The 26737-nt window shown below is 32.2% G+C and overlaps 3 protein-coding genes across 7 annotated transcripts; 1 reads left to right on the forward strand and 2 right to left on the reverse strand.

Moving 5' to 3' along the window:
* The first annotated feature begins 6423 nt into the window (after positions 1–6423).
* On the forward strand, positions 6424–11328 carry LOC129876088 (calcium-dependent protein kinase 32-like). The gene is made up of 8 exons (XM_055951398.1): positions 6424–7583; positions 8232–8355; positions 8443–8586; positions 9485–9637; positions 9741–9856; positions 9990–10157; positions 10473–10703; positions 10848–11328. Exons 1-8 carry the CDS (start codon positions 7086–7088, stop codon positions 10986–10988), a joined length of 1575 nt encoding a protein of 524 aa, XP_055807373.1. The 5' UTR covers positions 6424–7085; the 3' UTR covers positions 10989–11328.
* A 255-nt stretch (positions 11329–11583) lies between these two features.
* Positions 11584–12827, reverse strand: LOC129877223 (senescence-specific cysteine protease SAG39-like). Its single transcript, XM_055952711.1, has 2 exons — positions 12398–12827; positions 11584–12176 (listed from the first exon to the last, which is right to left on the reverse strand). The coding sequence occupies exons 1-2, from the start codon at positions 12825–12827 to the stop codon at positions 11584–11586; spliced, it is 1023 nt and encodes a 340-aa protein (XP_055808686.1).
* A 2955-nt stretch (positions 12828–15782) lies between these two features.
* Positions 15783–23956, reverse strand: LOC129876616 (pentatricopeptide repeat-containing protein At2g32630-like). Of its 5 annotated transcripts, XM_055952098.1 has the most exons (7): positions 23726–23954; positions 21352–23486; positions 21042–21243; positions 17832–17865; positions 17610–17727; positions 16527–16748; positions 15984–16350 (listed from the first exon to the last, which is right to left on the reverse strand). In XM_055952098.1, exon 2 carries the CDS (start codon positions 23369–23371, stop codon positions 21632–21634), a length of 1740 nt encoding a protein of 579 aa, XP_055808073.1. In that variant the 5' UTR covers positions 23372–23486; positions 23726–23954; the 3' UTR covers positions 15984–16350; positions 16527–16748; positions 17610–17727; positions 17832–17865; positions 21042–21243; positions 21352–21631. The 5 variants fall into 5 exon arrangements, with proteins under 5 accessions (XP_055808070.1, XP_055808068.1, XP_055808069.1 ...); XM_055952095.1 differs by having other exon boundaries at positions 15783–16350; positions 21334–23956; XM_055952093.1 differs by having other exon boundaries at positions 15977–16350; positions 21352–23956.
* Positions 23957–26737: the final 2781 nt, after the last annotated feature.

The following is a 26737-nucleotide window of genomic DNA, read 5'->3' on the forward strand; positions in this document are numbered from 1 at the left end:
ATACTGAATATATTATATATTATCATTGTTGTTACAAAGAATCATACAAGGGAAAATTCCTTTACCTATCCAATGTTTATGCAAGAGTGACATGATAAATTTATCATTTGAATTGAGAAGCTGTGTTAGTGTTTTTTAGATGGTAACTTATATAATTAAATTATTTACTTTGATGTGCGAAAAATATTTTCCTTACAACTTTGTGACCATGTGGCTGCAAAATATCTGGGCCTGATGAGGCATGGAATGGACCTCTATGTCTCATTTTGGCCCAACAAAGCCCAATTTACCCTCCCAAAAAAGCCCTATTGGTTATTTTGGGTTTTTAGATGTCAGAATTTTTTGCGGGCTATGAAATTGGATGTTATTAATGGAAGTTCACAGAAAAGGCATTCTAGCTCAATCATATACTATTTCTTTTAGGAAAAATTAGTGAACTAGTCAAAATTCTCAACTTATTTAATGAAAAGGACTATAATTTAAAAAAATTATTAATAATAACTATATTATAGTTCTATAGCAAATTAATAGTATCCCAATTTAGTTTCTATTTTTTCTCAACTTGTTATGCACACGTTTCTAGAAAAATAAAACAAAATATTAGTATGTATTCAATCCAAATGTATACCACTTATATTTGGAATTTTATCTACATTATTAGGATGTATTCAACCCCAATGTATATCATTTAATTAGTTATCGTAATTTGATGTCTTTTAAATCTATATTTTTTGTTAAGAGTAATTGTATACTTTAATTATATTTATAGTTTAAATAAAAATGATATCCTTTATCTATCATTTATTTCGTATTTATCATTTAGTATTGTATATTTTTCATGCAAATTGTATTTCATTGAATTTTTGTATCCTTTGTGAATATTTATAGGCAAGTAGATCTGTATTTTATTATACATGATTTGTATTTCATTACATTTTTGTATCATTTCTGAATATTTATAGGCTAGTAGATCTGTATTCTATTCAACCTGATTTGTATTTCATTTTATTTTTACATCTTTTCTCAACTATGGTCCAATTTTTTATTATCAGACTATCTTTTTGTTTTATGTATCATTTCTCAACTTATATTCATTTTCAGTAAGCATGTTTGTTGTATTTTTCGATTTATCTCTTTTTTAACAAATAAATTGCATTTACACAAGAATTGAAGAACATTAATGGAGGATGAGGAAGAAGATTGAAGTGCCTTAATGGAGGAAGAGAGAAAACTGATAATTGAATTTGCCTATTTGGATCTCCTAATAAGTAAGGTAATTAGCATTTACCATATTTGAAAGATACTCTTCCATAATTTTCTCCAATCTGTTTTCAATTACTTGTATTCTATTAAATAAAAAACAAAAAAAAAATACAAAACGTGTCTAAATAGCAAGTCAAATTATTGTCATTTTCAATAAATATTAAAATATAGCTAGAGAGTCCTATTAAATATTAAAATATTGTTGTTTTAAAAATTTCCTCTTTGTTTTATGGTAAAAAAATATGAAATTCCTCTATGTTTAAACATGTAGTTAATAATCATCAATAGCTATTTCATTCCACTTCTACTATGGTATTTGAACTCGTTGTAAGGGTCTTGATAGTCTTTGATACTTCTGATTCCGCGTATTCCTAATCGTAAATGAAATGAGACAGAGTAATTCTTACTCCGGTCTGATTCAAGTTAGCAAATTCCATTTATTGCTCATGCAGTGGTCCTTGCATAGCCCATTAGAATACAGTGTGGATGATGGTTAAAATTAATGCTGGTTGCCATGTTGTAATTTCTTGCAACGTGTGCACCACGACGAGTTAATTGACATCCCTTCATCAAAAAATAATATTGTATATAAAAACAAGCGAATTTCGGAGGAAGACTCGTCGAAAATATGAAAATTCTATTGAAAAATCTTTCGACGTGTATATTTCTTACGAAGATTCCTCGGAAATTTCCATCAAAAATTCGCTTGGTGTCTGTATTTACAGAATAATAATAAAACTAAAAATTTAATATGAAAAAAAAAAAATGTTGCGCACAAATGTTAAAACATTATTAAATCAGGGCATGATGCAAAATCTCTATAAGAAATGTTTTTTTTTTTTTTTTGTAGCTATTCTTTTAATCGACCAAAATGTAGTGTTTTATGGCATCTCATAAAACTAGTTGCAAAAAATTATAGTTTTAATAACAACGACATCTATATTATCCCCACAAAAATTAATATTGCACGTAAATCACCACAAAGAAGTACTAAACTTTTCATTTGGGAAGATATTGAAGAAAAAGTGTACACACACAAATTTATTCTTTAACAGATTCAATTTTGACGTTCTTCAAAGATTGTGTTCTCCCGTCAATCAAGATTGCAATGAACTTTGATCTAATTAATTTTCTTATTTTTTCTAGAAAAAGAATGAAATTTAACCACTAGGCTAAAGAATTAGTCAATAAGCCAATTGGATGGGAATCATTCAATTATTTTAGTAGAGTATTGTTTAAGACATTTCTTTGTATTTTTTTTGTGGTATTAAAGAGGAAAAAAGATTCCACAGCATGCCAATGTTTTGACTTAATCACCAAATTAAACAGCTTAATATATGAAATTAGTAAGTGACGTTAATCCAAATTAATCTATATAAAACTAACTATTTGTTTAGCAAGAAATTAAAGATAAACGCACACTAAACTCATTATTCAAACCTTAACTTTGTTTATAATTAAATATATACTTTGTTTTTTTCTTTTTGTTTTTGGGCTTGAGAGAATTGTTGTCATATTATCTACTCGACAAATTCAAAAAATTTGCTTATATCAAACAATATTATTTTTCTCATTTGGTGTTCGACAACAACATTGAGATATTACATATTAAGTTCTATAAAGAGGCAGAAGTGAGTTTTACCATTTTTTTTTCATATTCAGATCTTGAAATCGTAATCTCTGATCTACTTAAGATAAAAGAATTATATTCATCTTATTGCAATTCTTGATGATGTATCACTACTGATGTCAAGAGTTCGAATCGAAGAACAATTACAAACAAGTTGTGGTATGGTATCATACTTTAATTTTGTTATGTATTCTCTTAGAAAAGATCAATATTTAATAACCTAAATTATAATAATATTAATCTAAACTACTCTTTATCTCTCTTTAAATATTTCACTTAATCAAAGATCAACTAATTGGAACAGGAATGATAGATTTGCAAATAACAATAATGAGCCCGTTTGGATGGGCTTAAAAAATGTAATTTTTATGTATGAACTGCTTTTAGAACTTTGAAGTGCTGAAAGTTATTTTTATAAATAAGCAGTTGAGTGTTTGGATAAAAGTGCTTATGTTGAAAATAAGTGTTTGAATTTTAGGGTTAAAAGAATAAAAAGGGTAGTTTGGGAATTTAGTTAAAATATAAGGGATATAAAAATAATTTCCATGGTCAAACAAAATGGCTTTAATCATTTAGAAAAAAAAAGTTAGAAATTCTAACTTTTCATTTTTGACTGACTTTAAGAACTTTATGGCTTAAAGTTAGCATTAGAAAAACACGTCCAAAAGTTAAAAATGAACTTTAAATTTGTTTTGACCAACTTAAAGTCTATCCAAACGGGCTCAATAATTGATAATGAGTGACTTTTTGTGAATTTAAAATATGAAATAATTAATACAAAATTTGGCTTATTGCTGCATTTTTTTTAATTTTTTTTTTAAAAATAAAAAATAGTAAACGATTCATAGTCCAATTCATGTGGACTAGAGTCAGCAAAATATCACTTTTTGTTGTATATTTATTATTATATGTATTGTTTGTAGTAAGTATTATTTTATTTAATATTTTGGAATTATATATGATTGAAAATGTTGTATTCAAAGTCAAATCCCCCAAGTTTGACCAAATCAATGCAACCTACAGCAAACGGAAGGAAATAACTAAAGTACCCTTTCACTTTAAAAATGGCAATCATAAAAGTATAACTACATATTAACAACAGGAGTCAGAAAAAAAAACGCATTTTTATATAATTTAATTATTTTATATTTATGACATACTTTATTTTATAATTGAAATTTTTTGACATTCATAAATTGTAAAGATATTTTTTGTATGTGGTAAGTCTTTTATAAAAAAATAAAAATAAAATTGTGCTGAATAAAAAACAACTCTATAAAATGAAACAGATATAGAGCCCGTTTGGATTGGCTTTAAGTTGGTCAAAACCAACTCAAAGCCCCTTTTAAGCTTTTGGACGTGTTTGTCTAATGCTGACTTTAAGTCATAAAGTTCTTAAAGTCAGTCAGAAATGAAAAGTTAGGATTTCTAACTTTTTTTTCCAAAGTGCTTAAAGTCATTTTCTTTGACCATGAAAATTACTTTTATATTCTTTATATTTTAACTAAATTCTCAAACTACCTTTTTTTATTCTTTTAACCCTAAAATTCACATCATAAGCACTTTTATCCAAACACTCAACTGCTTATTTATAAAAATAACTTTCAGCACTTCAAAGTTTTAAAAGCACTTTATACATAAAAGTTACTTTTTTTAAGCCTATCCAAATGGGCTCATAGTAACAAACAAAGTTATAATTGGGTATCATATATAATAGGACAAAAAGAGTATTAACTAATGAAGAGTAGGAAAACAATATCATAAGTGGTAATTTGGACATTAAATAAAATTGTGAAATTTGAAAAAAAAAAGTAATAATATTGTTTTTAAGTTGAAAATAGTATTGAAAATTAGAGTTGTATTTGGACATGAATATAATTGAAATTGATTCTGAATTTTTATGCGTGATTTAAAGTGAAAGTTGTGAAGATTATTTTTATGGAGTTTTTTTTTTTGAATTTTTAAAATTGGATTTCAGAAAATTATAACAATTTTATGTCTAAATTAATTTTTGAAATAAAATTATCCATGGACAAGAGGGATGTGTTCTTATACTTAAGAAAGGGTTAACAACTAAAATGAAGTTTAAAACATAAAGAGGAAAAAAAATCTGTTATTTCCTTCTACAAAGGGATGTAAGCAATATTATGATTTTATCCCATGAGTAGATAATCTATAATTTTGTTTTCAATCCACAAACAGAATGATACCTAAAGCATGTAAATAAAAAATGACAAAACAACTTTTTTTGATAGAATATAATAAAAATAATGCACATGTTGCATTGGTTTTCACATGTTTTTTACACCATAAATAAAAGAAAACAAAAATAATAATTTGGAAACAGCAGAGACTCTATACTTCATCTAATGGAGGAATCACAAAGTGAATATTTTTTTTCACAAAAAAGGCAACATACTTTACTACTACTATTAATAGAAAATAATAGTAAACTTTTATAGTCTGTTCTAGAAACATATATAATTGTCAACATGCATTTGCTACACTCATTATCTTTTCTGGAATATGGATATACTTAAAAATTAAAAATTGTTTATAAGTTTTAAACAAAATAAATAGATGCAACTCAATTTATTTTTTTAACTTATAAGTTATTTTTAACTTATAAATTGGTTAAAATAAATCTATCCAAACAAATTCAATTATTTATTGAAACTTATTTTAAGCAAAAAATGTTTTTAAGTTGATCAGTGAAACACTCAAAAAGCTAAAAATCACTTATAAGTCAATTTAAAAAGGCATAATTTCTTCATTGAAATTAAAATTTTCATTTTAGTTTTTGTGTTTTGCCACTATTTTCAACCCATGGACATGACTTTTAGATGGAGAGAAACAAGAAAATGCTACAATTTTGTACAAGTGTGACCACAACAAAAGCTCATGCTATACAAAGAAATTAAATTATGAAAAAAAGTTAAAATTCAAAATAATAATAATTTCACTTTATCTCATTTCTAGTCTAATAAACCAGACAACTAGCAATAAGAATATATTCATTTGATAATATCTGAATAACTTAGTCACCAATTAAATAAATTCATAAGGATCATTTTGACAACTGATTGAAGTTATGCAAATATTAATAATATATGTACCTAAATAAATAAAACATAGATTCTCTCATATTCTGTATTTATATTGAATTGAAAATTAAATACATATTAATTTTATACATCAATCATTTATTTATTAATCAACTATCAAACATAATATATTACTTATACATAATTTAATATCGATATAATTCAACTGTACATAATTTAATACCAACATAATTCACTGCCAAACAATATAACAAATCAAACATTATTGGGGTTTGGGGGGGGGGGGGCGGGGATAGGACTCTTGGTGATGACAAAAGAGATGAGATGGAGCACGTTTGTAAACAAATAATTACAATCCCTAGCCAATACTTTTTCACCAATATGCATTTGTAACAAAAGATGACATTTTATAATATGCAAAATATTTTTAAAAAATCCCATTTTGTTTATTCCGAAGTGGGTTCTTGATTTTGGACAATTTGGGAAAACAAGAAGAGGTCAAAAAAAATACACATTCACAAGAGTAATGTTGCAGCCCCAGTAAGGGAAGTTTCCATGAAAGCAATTTTGACCTTTGCTTCTCTCGCTGCTCTTCTCTTGTTTATAATATAAATTGGGTTTCTTCACGCGTTAAATTTCTGTTCAGATCCACTTTTTCATTTACATAAACACTTCGATTTTCATTTCTTAAGATCACCCTTTTACAAAAACCTCTGGGTTTATTGTTCTTTTTTTACCTCAAAAGTTTGAAAATCAAATTGGGTTTTGTGAGATCTGAGATTTTTCTTAGGTAGTATTGGAGTTTTCAAGGATTTAAGCTAACCCACTTGCTTGTTTTCTTGATTTCCTGGATAAATCATTTATAAAAATTGGATCTTGGTTGAAGTTTGACTTAGTGTATAGTTGGAATCTTGAAAACCCCTTTTGGGAGTGAAAATTGCTGCTCTAGCTGTGAAAGTTAAGATTTTGTTGTATTGATTTGGTGGAGAAAACTACGATTTTGAGACCCTTTTAGTTTTAGGTGAGAATTGAAGCTTTCTGTTGTATTAGTTTGTTGGGAAAGTTAAGATCTTGAGACCCTTTTAGCTGAAAGTATTGAAGAACTTGGGTTTTGAGGATCTGCTTCAATGGGTAATTGTTGTGCAGTGCCAAAAACTTCAGAGACAGAGGAGAAGAAAAGGGGGAAGAATAAGCCAAATCCATTTTCTGTCGATTATGCTCATGGAAATGGACATAAGTCCTATGTGTTGGATAATCCAACTGGGCCTGATATCGAGGCAACGTATGAGCTAGGGCGTGAGCTTGGCCGAGGTGAATTTGGGGTTACATATTTGTCTACTGACAAAGTAACTGGAGATGTGTATGCTTGTAAATCAATATCAAAGAAGAAGCTTAGGACTCGAGTGGATATCGAGGATGTAAGGAGAGAAGTTGAGATCATGAAACATTTGCCTAAGCATCCTAATATTGTCACTTTAAAGGATACTTATGAGGATGATAATGCAGTCCATATAGTTATGGAGCTGTGTGAGGGTGGTGAGCTATTTGATCGGATTGTTGCAAGGGGGCATTATACTGAGAGGGCAGCGGCTGCTGTGACTCGCACAATTGTTGAAGTGATTCAGGTGAAGATTTGTTTTTTCTTGTTTTTAATGTTGTGTTCTACCTTTAGTTATTTAATGATATACTATAGTTAACATTGTTATTTAGATTTGAATTTTATGTTAGTAATGTAGAATGGGAGAATTCTCGCAACACCTTAACGAATTGCCATGATTGCTTAATATGCTTTTAGGGTGCTAAATGATATAAGAATGTGTTGAATCATGTAGAGGAATGAGAATACCAATGTCATGCTAAGTAGATCAGCTTTCTATAAAGGGAACTAGCTTGTTGGCAATCAGGATTTGTAAAATTAATAAAGGAGTGAGATAGCACGGGCATTTCCTCATAGATCTTTTTGGACTCATATCAAGTAAGCTCTAAACTTATCATTTCCCAGTCAGTTGGATGGTGTGACATGCTACATTGTCCAATTCAACATGGGAAAACAACCTTTTTGTGGAGTAATTGGTGTGTGATATCTTTGCACCATTTGTCTCGGAGATTTTGTGTCACTTTTCAATAAACTGAGATCAACTCTCTGAGACCTTTAAAGGAAAGATATTAACTGCTTGACAAGATGCAAAATCACCTATATGTTTGAATTATTTCCAATCATGACTGGTTTGTTATTCGATATTTAATTACTTCTCTTTTTGTTTGGGTTACAGATGTGCCATAAGCATGGAGTCATGCATCGTGACCTCAAACCTGAAAACTTCTTGTTTGAAAACAAGAAAGAGACAGCACCATTGAAGGCAATTGATTTTGGTCTCTCAGTATTCTTTAAGCCTGGTAAATTTCCTAATATTTTTGTATCTCGCTGCATTTGAATAATTGAACGTTATATTCACTGTTTAGCTTGTCATTTTGTTTTTTCAGGCGAGAGATTTAACGAAATTGTGGGAAGTCCTTACTACATGGCTCCTGAGGTGCTGAAGAGAGACTATGGTCCAGAAGTAGATGTCTGGAGTGCTGGAGTAATTCTCTACATCTTGCTGTGTGGTGTTCCACCATTTTGGGCAGGTTAGTGTCCTTACCCTTGAAGGGCTAGTTATTGGTGATTCACATTACAAATACCTTGCATGTTGCTATTCTACTGCTGGAAAGATTAATATATTCTCCACCAAATGGCAGCCTGCATCTTATTCTCGTTCCCTTTTCGTTCTCTATATTTCAGTATTAGGATCATCAACTCTTTTACTGGGTGGCCACTAAAGGGAACTTGCTACTCCCTATTAGGGCCAAATTGTTGAAACAGAATGCCCAATAATTGTTACATCTTAGAAAGAAGAATGCACTTTTACTGTCATTTCAAGAACACAAAGGAAATCTACTTCACCAGACTATTTGGTGATGCAAACTCTTTATCCATATTCTCTTGCTGCGTCTAATATTTATCAAGGGAAAGTAATTTTTGCGCACCTACAATCTTGTCTCTGAGGAGCAGTTGTCTTAAAATGAGATTCTTAGAGTAAAAGAGACAAGACTATTATTAGTAATGATTAAAATTTTTGGACCAGGATGCATGGTATTTTTGAATTGACAATGACTTGGGTAAATGCATCTTGGCTTTGCTCTGATATGTCCACATTGATCCTTTCCCTATAAATTGATACTCTGAACTTCCAAAATAGCCTGCCCCAATCTTATAGCATTCTTAAATAAGAATTGCTGGTAAAAGAAATTCTCATTGAAGTTTCTTTTGGTATATCAATTGGTGCTCCTAATAATCTGTTTCCAAGCAAACTGTGATTGACAAATCAATTATACTAGCTCCTTTAGTTTATACTCCATAATAACCTTCAGAAAGAGAAGTTTATCTAGTGGTTATAGTATTCTATGAATCTACTGTTAAATACTAGTATTGATTTTTATTATGGTCAGCATGGTGTTTATATTAAAACATATTCTATCATTGCAGAAACTGAACAAGGAGTTGCTCAAGCGATCATTCGTTCTGTTGTGAATTTTAAAAGGGACCCTTGGCCTAAGGTTTCCGACAATGCAAAAGACCTTGTGAAGAAGATGCTTAACCCTGACCCTAGCAAGAGGCTTACTGCTCAAGAAGTTCTAGGTAAAGCACTGGCTAAAGGAGTTCTCTTCAATTACTTCGTAAGCCATGTGAAAATTCATTATTCCTTGTCAAAGCTTAACATTTTTGCTCTGACTGCTTATAGATCATCCCTGGATACAAAATGCAAAGAAGGCTCCAAATGTTTCTTTGGGTGAAACAGTGAAAGCAAGGCTCAAACAATTCTCTATGATGAACAAGCTAAAGAAAAGAGCTTTAAGGGTGAGATTCCAACTCTGTGTAAATTGAGGAAGAGATTGATGTTTCTTCTTTCCTTTACTGTGAATGTTTTTCTCGTAACAGCTGCTAGTGTTGGGTTGAATTTTCTTTAATTAATTGCCTTTGTACCTCACAGGTGATTGCTGAGCATTTGACGGTAGACGAAGTGGCTGGAATAAAGGAGGGATTCCAATTGATGGATATAGGTAACAAAGGGAAGATTGACATTAACGAGTTGAGAGTTGGGTTGCTGAAACTTGGCCATCAAATTCCCGAATCTGATGTACAAATTCTTATGGATGTTGTAAGTGTTGAATTCTGTGTTTTTTTTATTTGAATTGTGGTCCTCTTATATTACTTAGTTGAATGCTTGAACCGTATCCAAACAATGAAATAGACGAAATAAATCAATATTCTACTGCTGCTGTTTGGTTTCCCGCACCCAGTCAAAGTAGTTAAATGGCATATTCCTTTGATCAAACTTCCCCTCCATGCCCCATTGTCAGGCATCTTGATCTTTGCTAAAAAATGACTTTTATAACTACATAATAGTATTAGACAAGGCATTATAATGTTACTTGGGAGGAACAAAGGAAACTAATCAGTATTAATTTCACAGGGTGATGTTGATAAAGATGGATTTTTGGACTACGGAGAGTTTGTAGCAATTTCAGTCCATCTAAGAAAGATGGCAAATGAGGAGCACCTGAAGAAGGCGTTTGATTTTTTTGATAAGAACCAAAATGGATATATAGAGATTGAGGAATTAAGGGAGGCCTTAGATGACGAGATTGAAACCAACAGCGAAGAAGTTATCAATGCTATTATGCAAGATGTAGACACTGACAAGGTCAGTAATTTACTTATATTCTCTGCGTTCTCTGATCTGTTTCCTTGTGTATATTTCTTATCCCGTTGATTCTATGAACCTGGGATTGGAAAAAAGAAAACGACGTCGTGGATGATTATATGCTTACGTTTCATTCTCTTGCAGGACGGACGGATAAGTTACGATGAATTCTCTACAATGATGAAGGCTGGAACAGATTGGAGGAAGGCGTCAAGACAGTATTCACGAGAACGATATAATAGTCTCAGTTTGAAACTAATGAAGGATGGATCCTTACAAAGCTAGTTAAGTAAAGCCAGAATATGACCATCTCGAGGACTAGAACTCAGCTTTTGGCTTTCTTAATTCGTCTCTTCTTTCCTGTTCAACTATCCATTATTTTCTTAGTCTCTGTTATTTTTCTTCTGGGGGTGGATCAATTAACTTGGGGACTACAACATTCATGTGTTCTTTGAGTTGTAATCATGTTGTGTTTTTTTTTCTTTCTTTTTCGTTTGGACGATCTGAGGAAATATGTGAAGGATGGAAAGGTGATTATTGTGGTTGTATATAGGTTGGCATCGTATGCTTCAATTGTTCAGTTATGTAAACCAATTATTTAATGATAGAACATTTCAGATTCAAAGTTGTACTCTTCATTCATTCTTTTTATTTGTTAAGGTCTGTGTATACTCAACCATCTCTGATATGGTTAGTGTTACACATATATGTGGCCGTTTAATTGAAAACAAAACAATTGTCAGTCGTACAGTTCGGTAAGAAGCTCCTTTTCTTTAGCACATTTACATAATCAAGTGAAATATTATACACCATCGAACATATCTTGATCAGAAATAATAAACATTAAGCCTTTGAATTTGGCTATACATAGTATACATACTCAAGCAGTTGGATAAGAAGCATCCATGGCAATTCCACATAGTCCTTCTTTAGCATCAATCTCCCTTTCCATCCTTATGTATCCGTTTTCGCCCCAACTAGTACCCCAAGAGTTCTTGATCAACCAATACTTGGTCTCATCTTCAGCTTTTCCGTATCCAATTGCTGTAACACCATGGTCTAACTCAGTTCCACACGCGCCTGTAAAAACTCCACTCGTGTAGAATTGGAATGAGAAGTCACTAGCATCGATGGACACTGAAACGGGCTGATGTGCCACAGCGTTGAGGAGTGCTTTCTCGTTGTTTTTGGGTACTTTTTCGTAGCCTTTGATATCTGCTGCAGGGGAAGATTCCTTTTTCATGTTGCAACTTCCATCAGCAGCTTTGTATGGATAAGTTTTTTCAGATGTTATGCCTTTGTTTTTCACTATGAATTCGAACGCGTCTTCCATGTAACCACCTTCACATCCTTGATCTTCATTCGTTCTGTCACAATCCACCAATTCTTGTTCTGATAGAGAGATCAACTTTCCTGTTGAGAGTTTAGTAATCCCCTCTGTTGCTGCTATTGCAGAAAATGCCCAACAACTCCCTGTTTGTAATAGAAATGTTAAAGAGTAGAACACGAAAACCAATAGTAAGCCCTTCAAGAAGAGTTTTAAGTTATATGAATTGAAGGTCACGTAAAAATTAATTACTGATCCATTTCTATGACAAGTGCGGTTATATTGATAACTTGGTAAAAATAGTATCTACATTTCAAATAACATTGATAACGTGTAGAATCTTACACTATCAGTACATATAACTTACCACATTGTCCTTGATCCTTAATAGGTGTGACTGCACCTTTAGCTCTCCAATCCATAGTTGTTGGAACTGCAGTCACATTTTCATATCTGAATGATGTAATTTTAGGTTCACAAAATGGAATCTTCAATCCATTTCGAGCAGCTCTAAATTCTTCATTAGTCAAATCTGCAAATGCATTGATTCCCAACTTGTAAGGCTGGTTTCCTGCATCATTGAAAGCTTCGATACGCTCTGCATTCTCCTTGAATATCTTGAAACGTCTCTGTTTATCAGCGTTGGTTCTGTATACACGTCCATATTGAATCATCCATCGCTCATACATTTGCATCATGGATGCATCAGCAAGAGTACGCGCTGTAGTTTGAGACGCCCATATTCCAAGAATCGACAAAAACAGAATTAGAAACTTCATATCAAGTAATGCAGCCATAATGAAAAAGATTAAACAGATACTTTTAACTAAGATATAGGCAACTAATGGTATATATAGATTCTTGAATACACATACATTTGCCTCAATTTTCAGTTTGCCTTGCCAAATATTGTGATTTGGACTAATTAGTTCTTTGCCGTGGATGCTGCTTTGTTTAATTTATTCTGCTTAATAGCAAGAAAAATCAACTTAATCTTGTCTAAAGACAAATGACATTATTTTCTTCTCTCCGTTATTATTTTCTATATGTTTCAATTAAGGCGAGGTCTATCGAAAACAATCTATCTACCTTCACAATGTAGGGCTAAAATATGCATACATCCTACCCTTCTCAGATCCCACTTGAAGAATTATACGGATATGTTATTGTTCTATGCGTTTGTCTCTTGGGTAGATACCAATCTAACCGCCAATAATTCCAGCTTTGATTTCTTGAACTTTTGAGTAATGTCTATTTGTCTTTTTTTATGTGTGTTGAATTAAACCTTGGGCTAATTAACTAGAGTAAAACTACTTTACTAGACATACATTCATATCATATATATTAATTCTATTTATACTTTTAAATAATTATGTATTTTACCACTAGTTAAGAGTTTATATTGAGAAAGATACATCTAGATACATGTATTTTTGTTACTATACACTAAAATAGGGAGAGAGGTGAGCAAGATGGGGAGGGAGGCGAGCGAGATAGTCATGTATCCTAGATAAATGCGAGTCACACTAGACACACTAAATACATGAAAAGGAGGCGAGTGAGATTTGTCTATGTATCCCCGAAATATGCGAATTCACTTAGATACATTATATCTAGAACAAATAACGTCTAATTTTGACTCCATGTATTCCGAAATACATGTATCTGAATACACCAAAATCTGGTAAGATTCATAATATTGCAAACTAGAGTGTATCTAAGTAATTAGCTCCTACTAGTGAATTTTTGTAAGTTCCCCAAAAGAATATGTATGATTGAGGAAGCCACAACCGCCCCCCCCCCCCAACCAACACACCAAAAAAAAAAAAAACTTAATTCAAAAAATATGAGTTGATATCTCAAATGATTACTCAACTTAAAATAATTCACATAAAAAGTCACTCAAATTTGCTTCATAACTAAAAAATCACAGAAGCGGAAAGTAACGGTAAGCCTATTTCAATATGACTTAGGGATATGTAGGATTTGGAACTTAATTATAATGTCACTTATCATCTATTTATATCTATAATTGACATTTAACATTTTACTCAAATAATTATTATTTAATTATTATCCTAATATTTAAAAATTTAAAATTAATTAAAATTCTTATTGCCTAATATTTATAATTTTGAAATTAATTAAAATCTTTATTTAATCTAAATAAAAAAGTAATAATATTTAATACTTATAAATCAATTAGAATTTTTATCTTGTATAAAAATATAATATATTTAAAATTTGATATATATCTTTATCTTTCTACAACTCAACAACACGATGAGTTGCAACAAGACCAAAACACTGATCAATTAAGTGCATAATATCAAGGAGATGGTACCTTCAGCTCAATATAATATTGGCATTCAATCGCAATTAGAAGACTATAATATTGAATGTTATATAAAGACGGGGTGGTTCAAAGGCAAGACTAGTAAAACGGCTACTTTAGACCCCCAAAATTTTGAGGGCTCAATAAATTTTAATAATAAATTTTATGATTTTAATTTCACTTGAAACAATATTGAACATTATAAAAAAAATTAAAATTAAAAATAAAAAAATGTACTTTTTACCAATAATATTTTAGAACATTGAATTAAACAACTCAAACCTTCGTATTAATAAATAAAGTTTTTACATCAATATCTAACATGATGTATTGCAAACAAATGTCTAACCTCTGATTACCTAGAACTAATCATTATTTTTATAAATAATAATATTGCTATGTGAAGTTATAGATTTAACGTCTTATTATAATTTGACCTAAGTCCACTAATTTTATTGAGATGTACTTCGTTGCAAGTCATCATATTGTTGTGTTATTGAAAACATGCATCAGTAACAACATCAACAACGTTTCCAATAGCAATTCTCGTAGGCATGCGATTTTCTAATTCCTTAATGTAGCACAAAACAATATCCGCGCTTAGAGATGTTACTTTTACAATGGAGGTTTTATGGGTTTAAGGAGATTACTGGAGGGATGACACTGATGGCATGTTTTTCGATGACGGAGTCCGGTTTCTGGCGAGCTTTTGTTTCTTCAGAAACTGGGGAAGACAACGATAACTAAATTATTAAATTTTTAGCCATTTTATAGTTTTGAAAGAGTTGAAATTGACCCAAATACTTTTTAAAACGTCCGTTAAGTCCCCTTTTAAAGTTGTGTGATTATTCGTGTTTTAAAATCTTGAATTTGTGTTAATAAATTACACGACGCCTTTTCGATTATCAAGTTTGGTTTGTGCATTTTTTTTTATCTATTTTTTTATTATTGATTTAAATGTTAGCAAGGAAAAAAAATCTTGAATATGTATTGATTTCTCACGAACTACAATAAAGTTTTTCTTATGATGAAAATCGACTATCAAATTTTGTTTGTGCATTCTTTATATTTTTCTATTTTACTATTAATTTTAAATTTTCGCTAAATACTTAAAGTGATTAGTCTCTCCGTTATAGTAATTTGTGTCATTATTTCACATCACAAAATATTCCTAAATAAAGTATAAGAATTTCCAAAATATACAACAATGTTTAATACATTCCCAAAGGCCTAAAGTATATATTTTTTTTCTCAGCTTCTTTTAATATCTCTGTTTCTAACTTCTTCAATAACTCCATTCAATCACTTCATCATTATAAACAAAATAGTGAGGTTGCATCCCAATTATACACTCCCTTCGTTTGACAAACCCTTACTGATTTTGAACTTAGTTTTTGTGAACTGGACTTTTCAAGGTAAAGTAACCGAGCAATAGAATGTGGCTGCCTAGACACCGAAATATTATTGAGGATGGGATAGATTTGGAAAGATAAGGTTGGGTTTGAATAAAGGGCAAATTACACCCAGTGGCCATTCGGCCAAAAGTAATAACCAAAAAAATGGCCATTCACTATATAAGCATGTATAGTCAATGTATATTTCATATATAGTCAAACTATATTCAATTTTTGAGTGTATCATAATGTATATTTAGTGTATAGCTCATGTATAAGCAATTTATATTTTATAATCAGTATATAATCACTTTATATTTTCTATGATTTTGACTAATTTTTATGTAAATAAAATATGACTATAGTTGTTGCAAACTAATTAGTTTATCGTATATATATTTGAAATTGCCCCTCGAATAAATGCAGTATCGCCATGCTCTACTTCCTCTTTCAGTTCTTTCAACATTGTATTCACCTCTTCGGGTAGCTCAGCATCTTCCTCAACACATCCTTCTTTTCAACAATCTCTTCAGTGTTTACAGTTCCCCGTGCCAATCGAACTGTAATTGATCTTCTTTCTGTACTCTTTATCTGAAAAGGTTAACATGAACACTAGTATCAGTTTTGATGCTATATTTGCAACAACTAGCAACACTAATGGTAGGCAGCTCGTGCTAGATTCTCATGGTCTAATGTTGAACAGTTATCAGCAAAGCTGAAATCTAAACTCAGCCACTAAAATCAAGCACTTTACAACAACAACATACCCAGTGAACTCAAGCAGCTTGAAGAAGAGAAACTCAATAGCATTATAAAGATTCTATCTTCTTAATAAGGTGTTGTGAATTATCGTTTGCTTCATTTTTATGCCCAACTACCCTGAAACTGCACTGGCGGCATTTCAAAAATCCTACTTCTGGCTCGCTATGCTACGCTCTTTAATAGCTTTGCAACACGGACATCATTGAGATTTGATGTATTGCTGATTTCTGTACCACAAAGAGGAGAGGAAAAGATCATTGAGATTTGATGTATTGCTGATTTCTGTACCACAAAGAGGAGAGGAAAAGAGTGCGCGCACAAACTAATTAGCAAGATGAATAGTAAACTTGCACCACTATAAGAATAAATAAGAGCAAGCATTTCATTCACCAAAGCCACCAATAGTGAACTTAACCAGCCCAGTCTATTCATTCGAAACCGAACTTTTCATCCCAGGTCAACCAAAACATTTCATCATGCTGCTATTTCTAGTTGTTAAAATCTCAAAGGCCACCAAAAAGTGGTTGAGAGCAGAAAATTATTTTTTATTCTACAACATTTCGAGCAAAACATAAATAATTAAGAAGTCAGTATTACCATATTATTGATTATTCATCTAAGTTACTCAGACTCTTCATTTTAGGTGTCTCACCCATGTCGAAACGAATGGGTGTGGGTTGGGGTGTGGGACCCGTACAGGATTTGGTCAACCAATTTGGGTTCTGTAATAAAAACAAAAGCTAAGGTGATATTGAAGAAAATGGAATAGCTTGTATAAAAATTTCTATGACAGTCCTTTTTGTTTTTGTCTCCTTCTGAGATTCTCCTCTTGATCAATAATTTCTCCACGAAATACCTTGTATAATGTCTCATAATTTAGACATATAAGTTTATTTTTAGACATTTGAATTAATTTTAGCCGAATCCCCGCACTCATATGTGTACCCCTGAATCTTACCGTATAGATCACGAAGGATGTACACCCGTATCGGACACGTGCATCCGAGTCCGAGCAATTTAATTATTATTCAACAACATTGTGCAATTGTCCTCACAATTTTTTTTTAAAAAAGAGGAAAGTTGGTGACCTGTGGAAAACGAGGAATGCAGGAGGAGAACTTCACAGTACTCCACTGATGATCGAGCACATGCAGCTAAAATGGTCTTCATATGAGTGCCAGAAAATGTCCTTGAAGGTATTGTAGACTGCATCAGAGGACATAATATATTCAGAAATTAATATGTCACAGCTGTAACTTTGAGAAAAAAAGAAGAAGAGATAAACTAGAAAGGTGTAAAAGAGAATATACCTAAGTCATCAATATTCATGGTCACTCAGTTTATCTGTAATACAAATTTTTGAGAGGAGAATTAGATTTAGATTTGTTCACTGTAATCAATCAAACAATATGAAAAAAGATTTTTTTAAAAAATAGCATAGTTATCTGGTTCTTCAATATTTGACAGATGAAACAAAGATCTAAACTTTACAGAAATCCCTAGTTTATGCAGACATGTAATAATTCCGTGGAGTAATGTATCAATAGATAGAGGGATCATCCTAGTGCAATGTAGCCTGCATAATCTAGTATGTAAGCTATATCCTAATTTTTCAAGTACTTCAAGGAAATGGCCTGAACTTTGGAGTTACTGGAGTAATTTAAACTGTGTAGCCCGTATAAAGATCGAGCAAAAAATGAAACCATATTAAAGGATTAAATTCAACGCAAATGGAGTATCGAGAGAAAATTCAGGACTTACCTCAGTATATAGCCACAGATTGAAGGTTTATTTTAATAATGGCAGAAGGAGATATCTGAATATTTACTTAAATAATCACACTGAAGTCTAGGCAAGGTCGTGCAGGACAACAATGGTTTTAAAAAAAGAACATATCGCAAAAGTCATACTAAAAGCTAATTCCAAGGGGAATGGGTTGTTCCCTTGGAAGATCTCATCTTTAGTGAAAGACATTATTCGATTAGGAAATGAGATGCAATTAGTTCCGTTTATAAATTCTGACAAGGCAATGCACTAGAAGATGTTCTAGCTAACAATGTCGTTGATGCTCAATAATATGTTTCAATTATGTCATTTTGCCACTCAGGCGGCAAAACTGAAGTTGCCATTATATCAGATTTAGAATATTGAAATGAAGCCAGACTTTCATTTGGGTAATCTTCTGTCCTTATAGGAGTCTTATGTAACACAAAAGTAGAGTGGTTATCTCTTCTGCATGCTAGATGCTACATATAGGTAGGATATACATGTATCACCAAGGTTGGAAAATGGTGAAGGTATATCATCGGGTACTGCAATTAAAAGAATGAGAAGATAATTACTTACGACATGGCGAATGGAACTCTTAAGGATCATCTATATGGCTCAGACCTTCCAAATTTGAATTTGGACACAGAGGCTTGAGATTCGCATAGGATCAGAGGACTTCATTATCTTCATACTTTTCAGAAGGCAATTATCCACTTTGATGTCAAATCTCCAAACTTATTGCTTGATAAAAATCTCAGAGCTAAAGTTTTTGATTTTGGACTATCAAGAATTGGTCCAGAAATTGATCAAACATGTGTCAGTCTAGCTTACTGCAGTGAAAGGATGTTTCTTATTACTTGATCCGGAGTATTTCACAAGACAACAATTAACTGAGAAATCTGTGGCAGGCCTGTTATTGATCCATCTCTTCCCAAAGGAATGGTAAATTTGGTTGAATTGGTGTCCTATTGGGTAAGGATAGGACAGGACAGTTGCGTATAGTTGTCGATCCTCATATTGTAGGCAAGATAAGACTAGAGTTTTTGCTAAATTTTGTAAAGACTGCCAAAAAAAATGCTTGTTCTGGTGTAAATTGACCCACCATGCGAGAAGTTTTGTGTCACTGGGAATATGCATTGGAATTTCGTGAAAAAGATAAAAGAACAAGGCAGCCCCCAAACAAAGAAACAAGTTCAAAATATACTGAAAAGGAATTAATGCAGCATCTGAAAAGCCGGTAGAACATCAACCTTATAACTTGGCCATAGAGCAGAACATTGGTTAATAAGATAAATGCTAACCTTTCTCAGTAAAACAACTAAACAAGAAGATCCAAGTACGAACATCACTCATCTGGAACACTGAGAAATAATTCATTAAAACGTTATAAAATGATATTTACTCCAAAATCTCGTGCATATTGAGATTTTCATTTCTTTTATCCAAAATGATATGATGAAGTTGTAGAATTGTTCTCCTGGCGAGCTGCGAGGGGATTGATCCTGACGGCTGAGAATTTGAGGGGAGAGGAAGATTAAATGTGTCAGTTGGTGCTTTATCTGTAATGTTCGGGAGAAGACGTGAATCAGCTTCTTATACATTGTCAGGTAACTTCTTGTTTGCGGTGGGAAGTTCCAGGATGGTTTGGTCTTCAAGGTGTCATGCCGGGCTTGGTTTAAGAAGTTACATACAGCTGGACCTTTAGAAGACGGAAAAGACGACGCAGGGGATGAACGTTGCTCCACTTGCAATTACGTGGACCATATGGAAAGAGAAAAATGGGAAAGCTTTTGAGGGAATAGGGAAGGGACTTTGTACACCTGAGGCATAGTCTTTTATCCCTTATATCTTTTTTGGTGCACCCATGAGGTCCCTATAAGCATAGGAGACTGGGTGTTGTTTGTAGAAAAAAACCATATTGTTTTGGTAAGATTTTCTCTTTTTTGGGGTATACTTCTTTGCATACGGGCGAAAGATGCCTTCTTTAAATAAAATTTGTTTACTTCATCAAAAATTGATATGACGAAGCTGTGAAACGAGCTTATAAGGAAATATAGCAAGTCTATTAACCAGTTCTGTCAAATTGTATCTAGTTGAAACAGTTATGTCAAAGAGAGAGAAAGGCAAAAAAATGTGATCTAAATGTTCACATACGGGTTAAAAGTGGCAGAAAACCATGTCAGAATCTTCATTTGTTAGAGACTGTCAAACAACATACCAAGGCCCAAAGCTTTTAACGGAGTGACTGCAATACTGCTGGTTTCTAATAATATTTTTTTTTCACCCCGGTATTAGAACATGCTGCATAATCTGGGAACCATCAACTACTATAAGAAGTCCATCTCACTTTGTTTTTCTTCTTCTTCCTAGTGAGGGTAACTAACCTTAAATCAGATGACCACCGTAAAAAAGTGAATCTCCATATTAACACACTTCTTTTGTTCTGGTTCTTCCATTTTCAAGAGAATAATGTACTGGACGACCTAGGAAGCAATACTGCTTTAAGAACAAACATGTAGAGGAACATTTTGAACCAAATGCCTCAAAAGTTGAAATTACAAACTAAGCAAGTGATGTTCCCATCATGACTTCATAATGAACAACATTTATCTTTAAAGACCACAGTTATTTAATCTCATGGTTGATATTTCATGTTGATTCAAATATTTATTTATATTTTGATAAAGGTAACAGTAAATTGATTCAAATAATAGGAAGTTGCTATATTCTAATGTCATCTGAATACTTACAGATGTCATAGGGCTATATATCTCCAGTCTTCTCAGATCATTGTCTAAATGAAGGAAATCAAGCAGCTTAAATCTGAGCAGCAGTTTTGCTCTTTCTTGGGTCTCAAAGCGATATCAACTTGAGTTTATGGCAGACAATGTCCATCGACAACACTTAGATCTGCAGTAACAAGCTAGGCACACTGAATTTCTGCAGGATGTCCTGCACCATATAATTCATTTTGCTCAAGTAAAACATCATGAAGAAGTGCTAAACAATCTGTATGCCTCCAATTAGCTAAATCTGACTTACATGAAGTTAACGACTTACAAGTTAGTATATCCACAAGTGCAGGGTATGTAAGAACACCGAGTGTTAGACCTGCCTCTATCATCTGATTGTAATATCTGAAGGCTTCATTTGATCAGCCCTCTTTTGATAGGCGAGAATCATCGTTGTGTAATTCACCACATCCAGAACTAAACCCATTGTAGGAATCTCGATGAAAAGCTTCAAAGCAGCATCTACCTTTCCTGATATGCATTCCCGATGTATATAAGAGGTGCATGTATAGACATCTCGGACATCATGACAATCCTTAAACCTTCTTTCATCGTACCTTTCTCACAATAACCATCTTCAGGGCATTGTAAATAATTGTGTTAAGCTTAAATCCCTTAGTTTCCATCTCAATAAGTACCTTTATTGCTTTAGCAATACTTCCCACCTTGCAACAACCATCTATCAGGGCAGTGTACGTTACCGTGTTAGGTTTAACTCCCTTAGTTTCCATCTCAATAAGTACCTTTTCTGCTTTAGCAGGATTTCGCAACTTGCAATAACCATCTATCAGGGCAGTGTACGTTACTGTGTTAGGCTTAAATCCCTTAGTTTCCATCTCAATAAATACCTTTATTGCTTTAGCAATACTTCCCACCTTGCAACAACCATCTATCAGGGCAGTGTACGTTACCGTGTTAGGCTTAACCCCCTTAGTTTCCATCTCAATAAGTACCTTTTCTGCTTTAGCAGGATTTCGCAACTTGCAATAACCATCTATCAGGGCAGTGTACGTTACTGTGTTAGGCTTAACTCCCTTAGTTCCAATCTCACTAAATACCCTTTTTGCTTCAATGAAATTTCCCTGCTTGCAATAACCGTCTATCAGGGCACATGCATTGCATTCTGTTGCGTTAGGCTTAACTCCCTTAGCTTCCATCACTCTAAGTATCCTTTCTGCATCAACGATTTTTCCCAGCTTGCAATAACCATCTACCAGTGTAGTGTACGTTGTCGTGTTAGGCTTAATTCCCTTAGTTTCCATCTCAATAAGTGCCCTTTTTGCTTCGGCAAAATTTCCCTGCTTGCAATAAATATCGATCAAAGTTGTATAACTAACTGTATCTGGGGCTACACCTCGATCCACCATCGAGAGCAACAACCTTTTTGCTTCATCATGCAAATCTAGCTTACGCAGGCCCGTAGCAATTATATTGTAAGCATTTGCATCAGGCTGATGTCCTTTGCCCTCCATAATTCTCTGAAGCCTCAGTGCTTCATCCACATTACCCTGCTTACAGTAACCATCCATCATTGTATTAAACATGACTCGGTCTATGTCAATTCCCTTGCTTTGCATCTCATTAAGCAAAACTTCAGCTTTTTGCATTAGTCCAGTCTTGCAGAAGCCATTTATCAAAGCTCCATATGCGTGACCATCAGGAATGAGGCCTCTCTCCACCATTTCTACAAACGTTGAAAATGCCTTCATAACATTACCTAACTTACTATAACCACTAATCATGGAGGTGCATAAATGAACATTTGGCTCTATGCCCTTCTCTTCTATTTCCCTAAGCAACCTCTCAATCTCTTCAAGATCGCCAAAAGTTGAATATCCTTTAATCAAAAGAGTATAACTTGTCAAATTGAGATTGAAACCATCCTTCTCCATTTTCCTCAAAATCTCATTTACAGCCACAAAATCTTGTGTCTTCATATATGCTTGTAATAGTATGTTATAAGTGTAATCACTTGGTTTCACCCCTTTAATAGCCATTTCATCCATGAGCTTTCTTGCCTCACAAACCTCCCCCATTTTACACAATCCATCAATTACCACCGTCATCGAATAAACTGTAATTTTCACATCAAACTCAACCATCTTGTGGAAAAATTCTAACAACGAGTCATGTCGCCTTTGCCTCTTCATAGCAAGCAAGTAAACCATACAAGCTCTATCATCAATTTTAAAGCCCCCCCTTTTTATATAATCAAAAACCTCTAGAGCATCCTTAAACCTCATATTGACAACATAAACACTAAATAACATATTAAACATCTTCCCCATAAGATTATGTTTTACATGATTCTCACTCAACAAAGAAGCTATTTCTGAAACTGGTTTCCTCAGACCATTAGCAACAACAACAGCATTCAATATATTCTCAGCTTCATCAAACTCCCTGGATTTTAACAAGTGTAAAACCAAGGCTAAATGGGTTTCAAGATTGAAACTTTGCGGGAGTTTGAAGAAATTTGACCGAGAAGGGGGAAATGGGAAGATTAATTTGGCAATTTCTTTAATGGGTCTCTTGGAAAAACATTGTTTTACAGGTTTGTAAAACTTTTGAGTCGACATTTAAAGACAACTCAAATTTTTACAATGAAAATTTCATTTCTAAACTTCAGGAATATAGATTACCTCAATTAACGACGAGTGGAGATAGATGCCATATTTTCCGGCGAGGTCTCTGCTTAGCTGAACAAATTAATAAAGGGTTGGGTGATTTGTTAACCCAGAGTCCCCTTCACCTACAATCCCATTTAAGCATTCAAATCTATTAGCTTGACCCTCCAACAGGATGGTGTGATGCCTGACATTAGAGCCTGGAATAGTAGTGCCCTTCGTGGGTGGTAGACAAAACGGATGTGCTTATAACTAGGTCAATTTAAGTCATAAAGTTGAAAATCTAAGTCATTAAATTTTTAAATAGGTCCAAATATGAAAACTTAGAAAATTCTAACTTTTGTTAGAGGGCCATTTTCATTCATCATAGAAATAATTTTTATATTCTTATATTTTAATTTTCAAAGTATTCTCTCAGCTAAAGCTCTGCATATCTTTATTTTTTTATTTTGCATTTCTATTATTTGATACTCTAATTAATTTTTTCTAATATTGTTGAGTTTTCGAGCAATTTTAGGGAGAGATAGATAGCAAGATGAAGACGGTGAAGGTGAATTTGAAGACGACGAAGTCTGACTTCATTTGAGAGCTTTCACTTACAAACAAATTACGATAATCTTTGAACAAATTTCAATGAGTGAGAAAAACGTAAAAACTGTGATAACGCAATTTTTTTTTAGCTTTGAAAAATTCAACCGGTTAGTTTTTGAATTTTTTAACTAAATAACGGTGGCAGGCAAATGCGATTCCAGATAAGGCCATGAAAGCAAAAGGTACTAATCTGGCATTTGAAAGTTAGTGGTTCAACGAGAAACCACCGCTGCTGCTGCTGCTGCTGCTTCCGTCGTCGGTTGAATCGACTTTATTGTGGTGTTAACATCTTTAAGTGTATTTCAGTCATTTTGACAGAAAATAAGTGCTTAACAACACTTATTTGTCAAACACATCAATAACTTATTTTCAGCATAAGCACTTTTATCCAAACACTTAACTGCTTATTTATAAAAATAACTTTCAGCACTTAAAAGTTCTAAAAACACTTCATACATAAAAGTTACTTTTTAAGTCCATCCAAACGAGCTCGTAATTTGGTGCTTTTACTGGAACTTGGAGAAGACAAATTGGTATATTTTGTTCCCGTTTGTACCTACAATTAAGAAATTAAATCAGTTTTGAATACGTAATTTGATATCGTGATTTAGCTTATTTGTTTATATTATGTGAAAAGATTATATCTAATAATAATTAATTATTACTATTATTGATTAGTGGATTTTATATTAATGAGTTTTTATGAAATTACTAATATACGAAAGTTTGTAATCACAAATATCTAGTTATATAAGGAACATGAAAATAATATGTGATTTATCTATGTTATGTATTATTTTAAGGTATATTGATACTCTAGTTGTTCTATATTAGATGGACATCTTACTAAAAATATTTATTTTATATTATTTGATTACTTATTAAATCATGATAAAATTAATTAAATTTTCTCCATATTACCCCTTCAATTAATATGCTTTGGAAGTTTAAAATTTTTTTGAAGATCCAAAAAATTTCATTTTCAAGAGGCTAATTAATATGAGTAAAAGGTAAAATAGTAAACCTAATTAATAAAAAAGACAACTAACTGAGTAGAATTAATTCGTATAAGTAAATTTTAATCCCAAAGTAAATCCTACAGGGTTTTAGTTTTTTCAATAAAATAAGTTATTGTGTATAATTAGGATTGCTATAAGTTGATAATATTTAATTGACTATTATTTGAGGAAAAGGGTGAAAAGACGATTTTGCATTGACGATTTTGTCTAATGCAAAATCTTTTAATGAAGAACAAAAAGTTTAATCAACATTTTAAAAGTCTTCGTACTTTTAATATAGTATAAATGTTGGTAAATATAGGGAAATAATAATTGTTGAGAAACAATAAAAATTTCACAATAATAATATAATTTATTATTTAGCAAAATAGAAGTACTGAAAATTAAATAGATCTTTCTATTTAATTTATTTTAATATCAAAATAATAATATGAATATTTAGATAAATACTACTACAATAATATTATAAGTAATATATACATAAATAATACTTGAATCGTGCTAGACACTATCCTAAGAAACTATTTTAACGGTGTGAAATATTTTTCCAGAATTAAAAAAGTCTTCTCTAATTAATCACTACACTATAAAATTTGGAGCCAAAGGAAATTAGAACATGTGGACAAAGGAAAATCATATACTTAATCATTAAGTAGAAACTTGAGTGTATTTGTTATCTTGATGACATAAGCGCTTAAATCATAATTAATATGTCTCAAATTATTTTAAAATATCCAATAATAGATAGATTAATAAAAAAAAAATAGATAACAAAACTTACAAGTCCTTGCTTCCAAATCTTACCAAAAGTCTATTTTTTTTCGATTTAATTGTGTTAGCGAAAATTTGGATTAGTAAATCATTCCTTATTGAAGTAGATAGCAAATTCTAATATTTAGAACTTTAGACTCAATTATAATTTTATATAAAAAAAAAAAAGAACTTTCTAGCTATTCTAAATAACGTGTCCATGAAGAAATATATCATTTTCTTTATTTTTTTCCTACAACTAATATTGTTCTCTCCTTTTATATTATAGCATCTTAAAAATGAGGCGGGGGTGGGGTGGGGGGTGGCGGTAGGGGTGCTTATCGGGCGGATCGGACGGATTATTATGCTTAACGGTTTGACTTAACGGTTATCGGCTTTTAAAAGTACTAATCCACTAGCCAACCTATAAGATATCGGTTGGTTCGGTATCGGATTAGCAATTATCGGACGATTATCGGGCGGTGTATCGGTGGTATGGTAACATGTAAAGGAAAGACAAACAACAAAAAGTAGTCAAATGAAAATGACATACACAAGGGTTGCCAACAAATTCTTAAACAGTGAATGAAATCAATTCAAATAAATTAAGGAAAATTAACTGTGAACCAAGTGGAGCAGCAATACAAATCCAACGTTGTTAAAAAAA

This window comes from Solanum dulcamara, chromosome 12, assembly GCF_947179165.1.
Source record: "Solanum dulcamara chromosome 12, daSolDulc1.2, whole genome shotgun sequence".
Classification (NCBI taxonomy): domain Eukaryota; kingdom Viridiplantae; phylum Streptophyta; class Magnoliopsida; order Solanales; family Solanaceae; genus Solanum; species Solanum dulcamara.

Excerpts from the sequence above, each read along its gene's own strand:
- LOC129876088 (XM_055951398.1), top strand. The coding sequence starts at position 7,086 with ATGGGTAATTGTTGTGCAGTGCCAAAAACTTCAGAGACAGAGGAGAAG. Across the intron at positions 7,584-8,231 it reads CAATTGTTGAAGTGATTCAG|ATGTGCCATAAGCATGGAGT; the intron begins GTGAAGATTTGT and ends TTTGGGTTACAG. Across the intron at positions 8,356-8,442 it reads CTCAGTATTCTTTAAGCCTG|GCGAGAGATTTAACGAAATT; the intron begins GTAAATTTCCTA and ends TTGTTTTTTCAG.
- LOC129877223 (XM_055952711.1), bottom strand. The coding sequence starts at position 12,827 with ATGGCTGCATTACTTGATATGAAGTTTCTAATTCTGTTTTTGTCGATT. Across the intron at positions 12,177-12,397 it reads TAAGGATCAAGGACAATGTG|GGAGTTGTTGGGCATTTTCT; the intron begins GTAAGTTATATG and ends TATTACAAACAG.
- LOC129876616 (XM_055952095.1), bottom strand. The coding sequence starts at position 23,662 with ATGTCGACTCAAAAGTTTTACAAACCTGTAAAACAATGTTTTTCCAAG.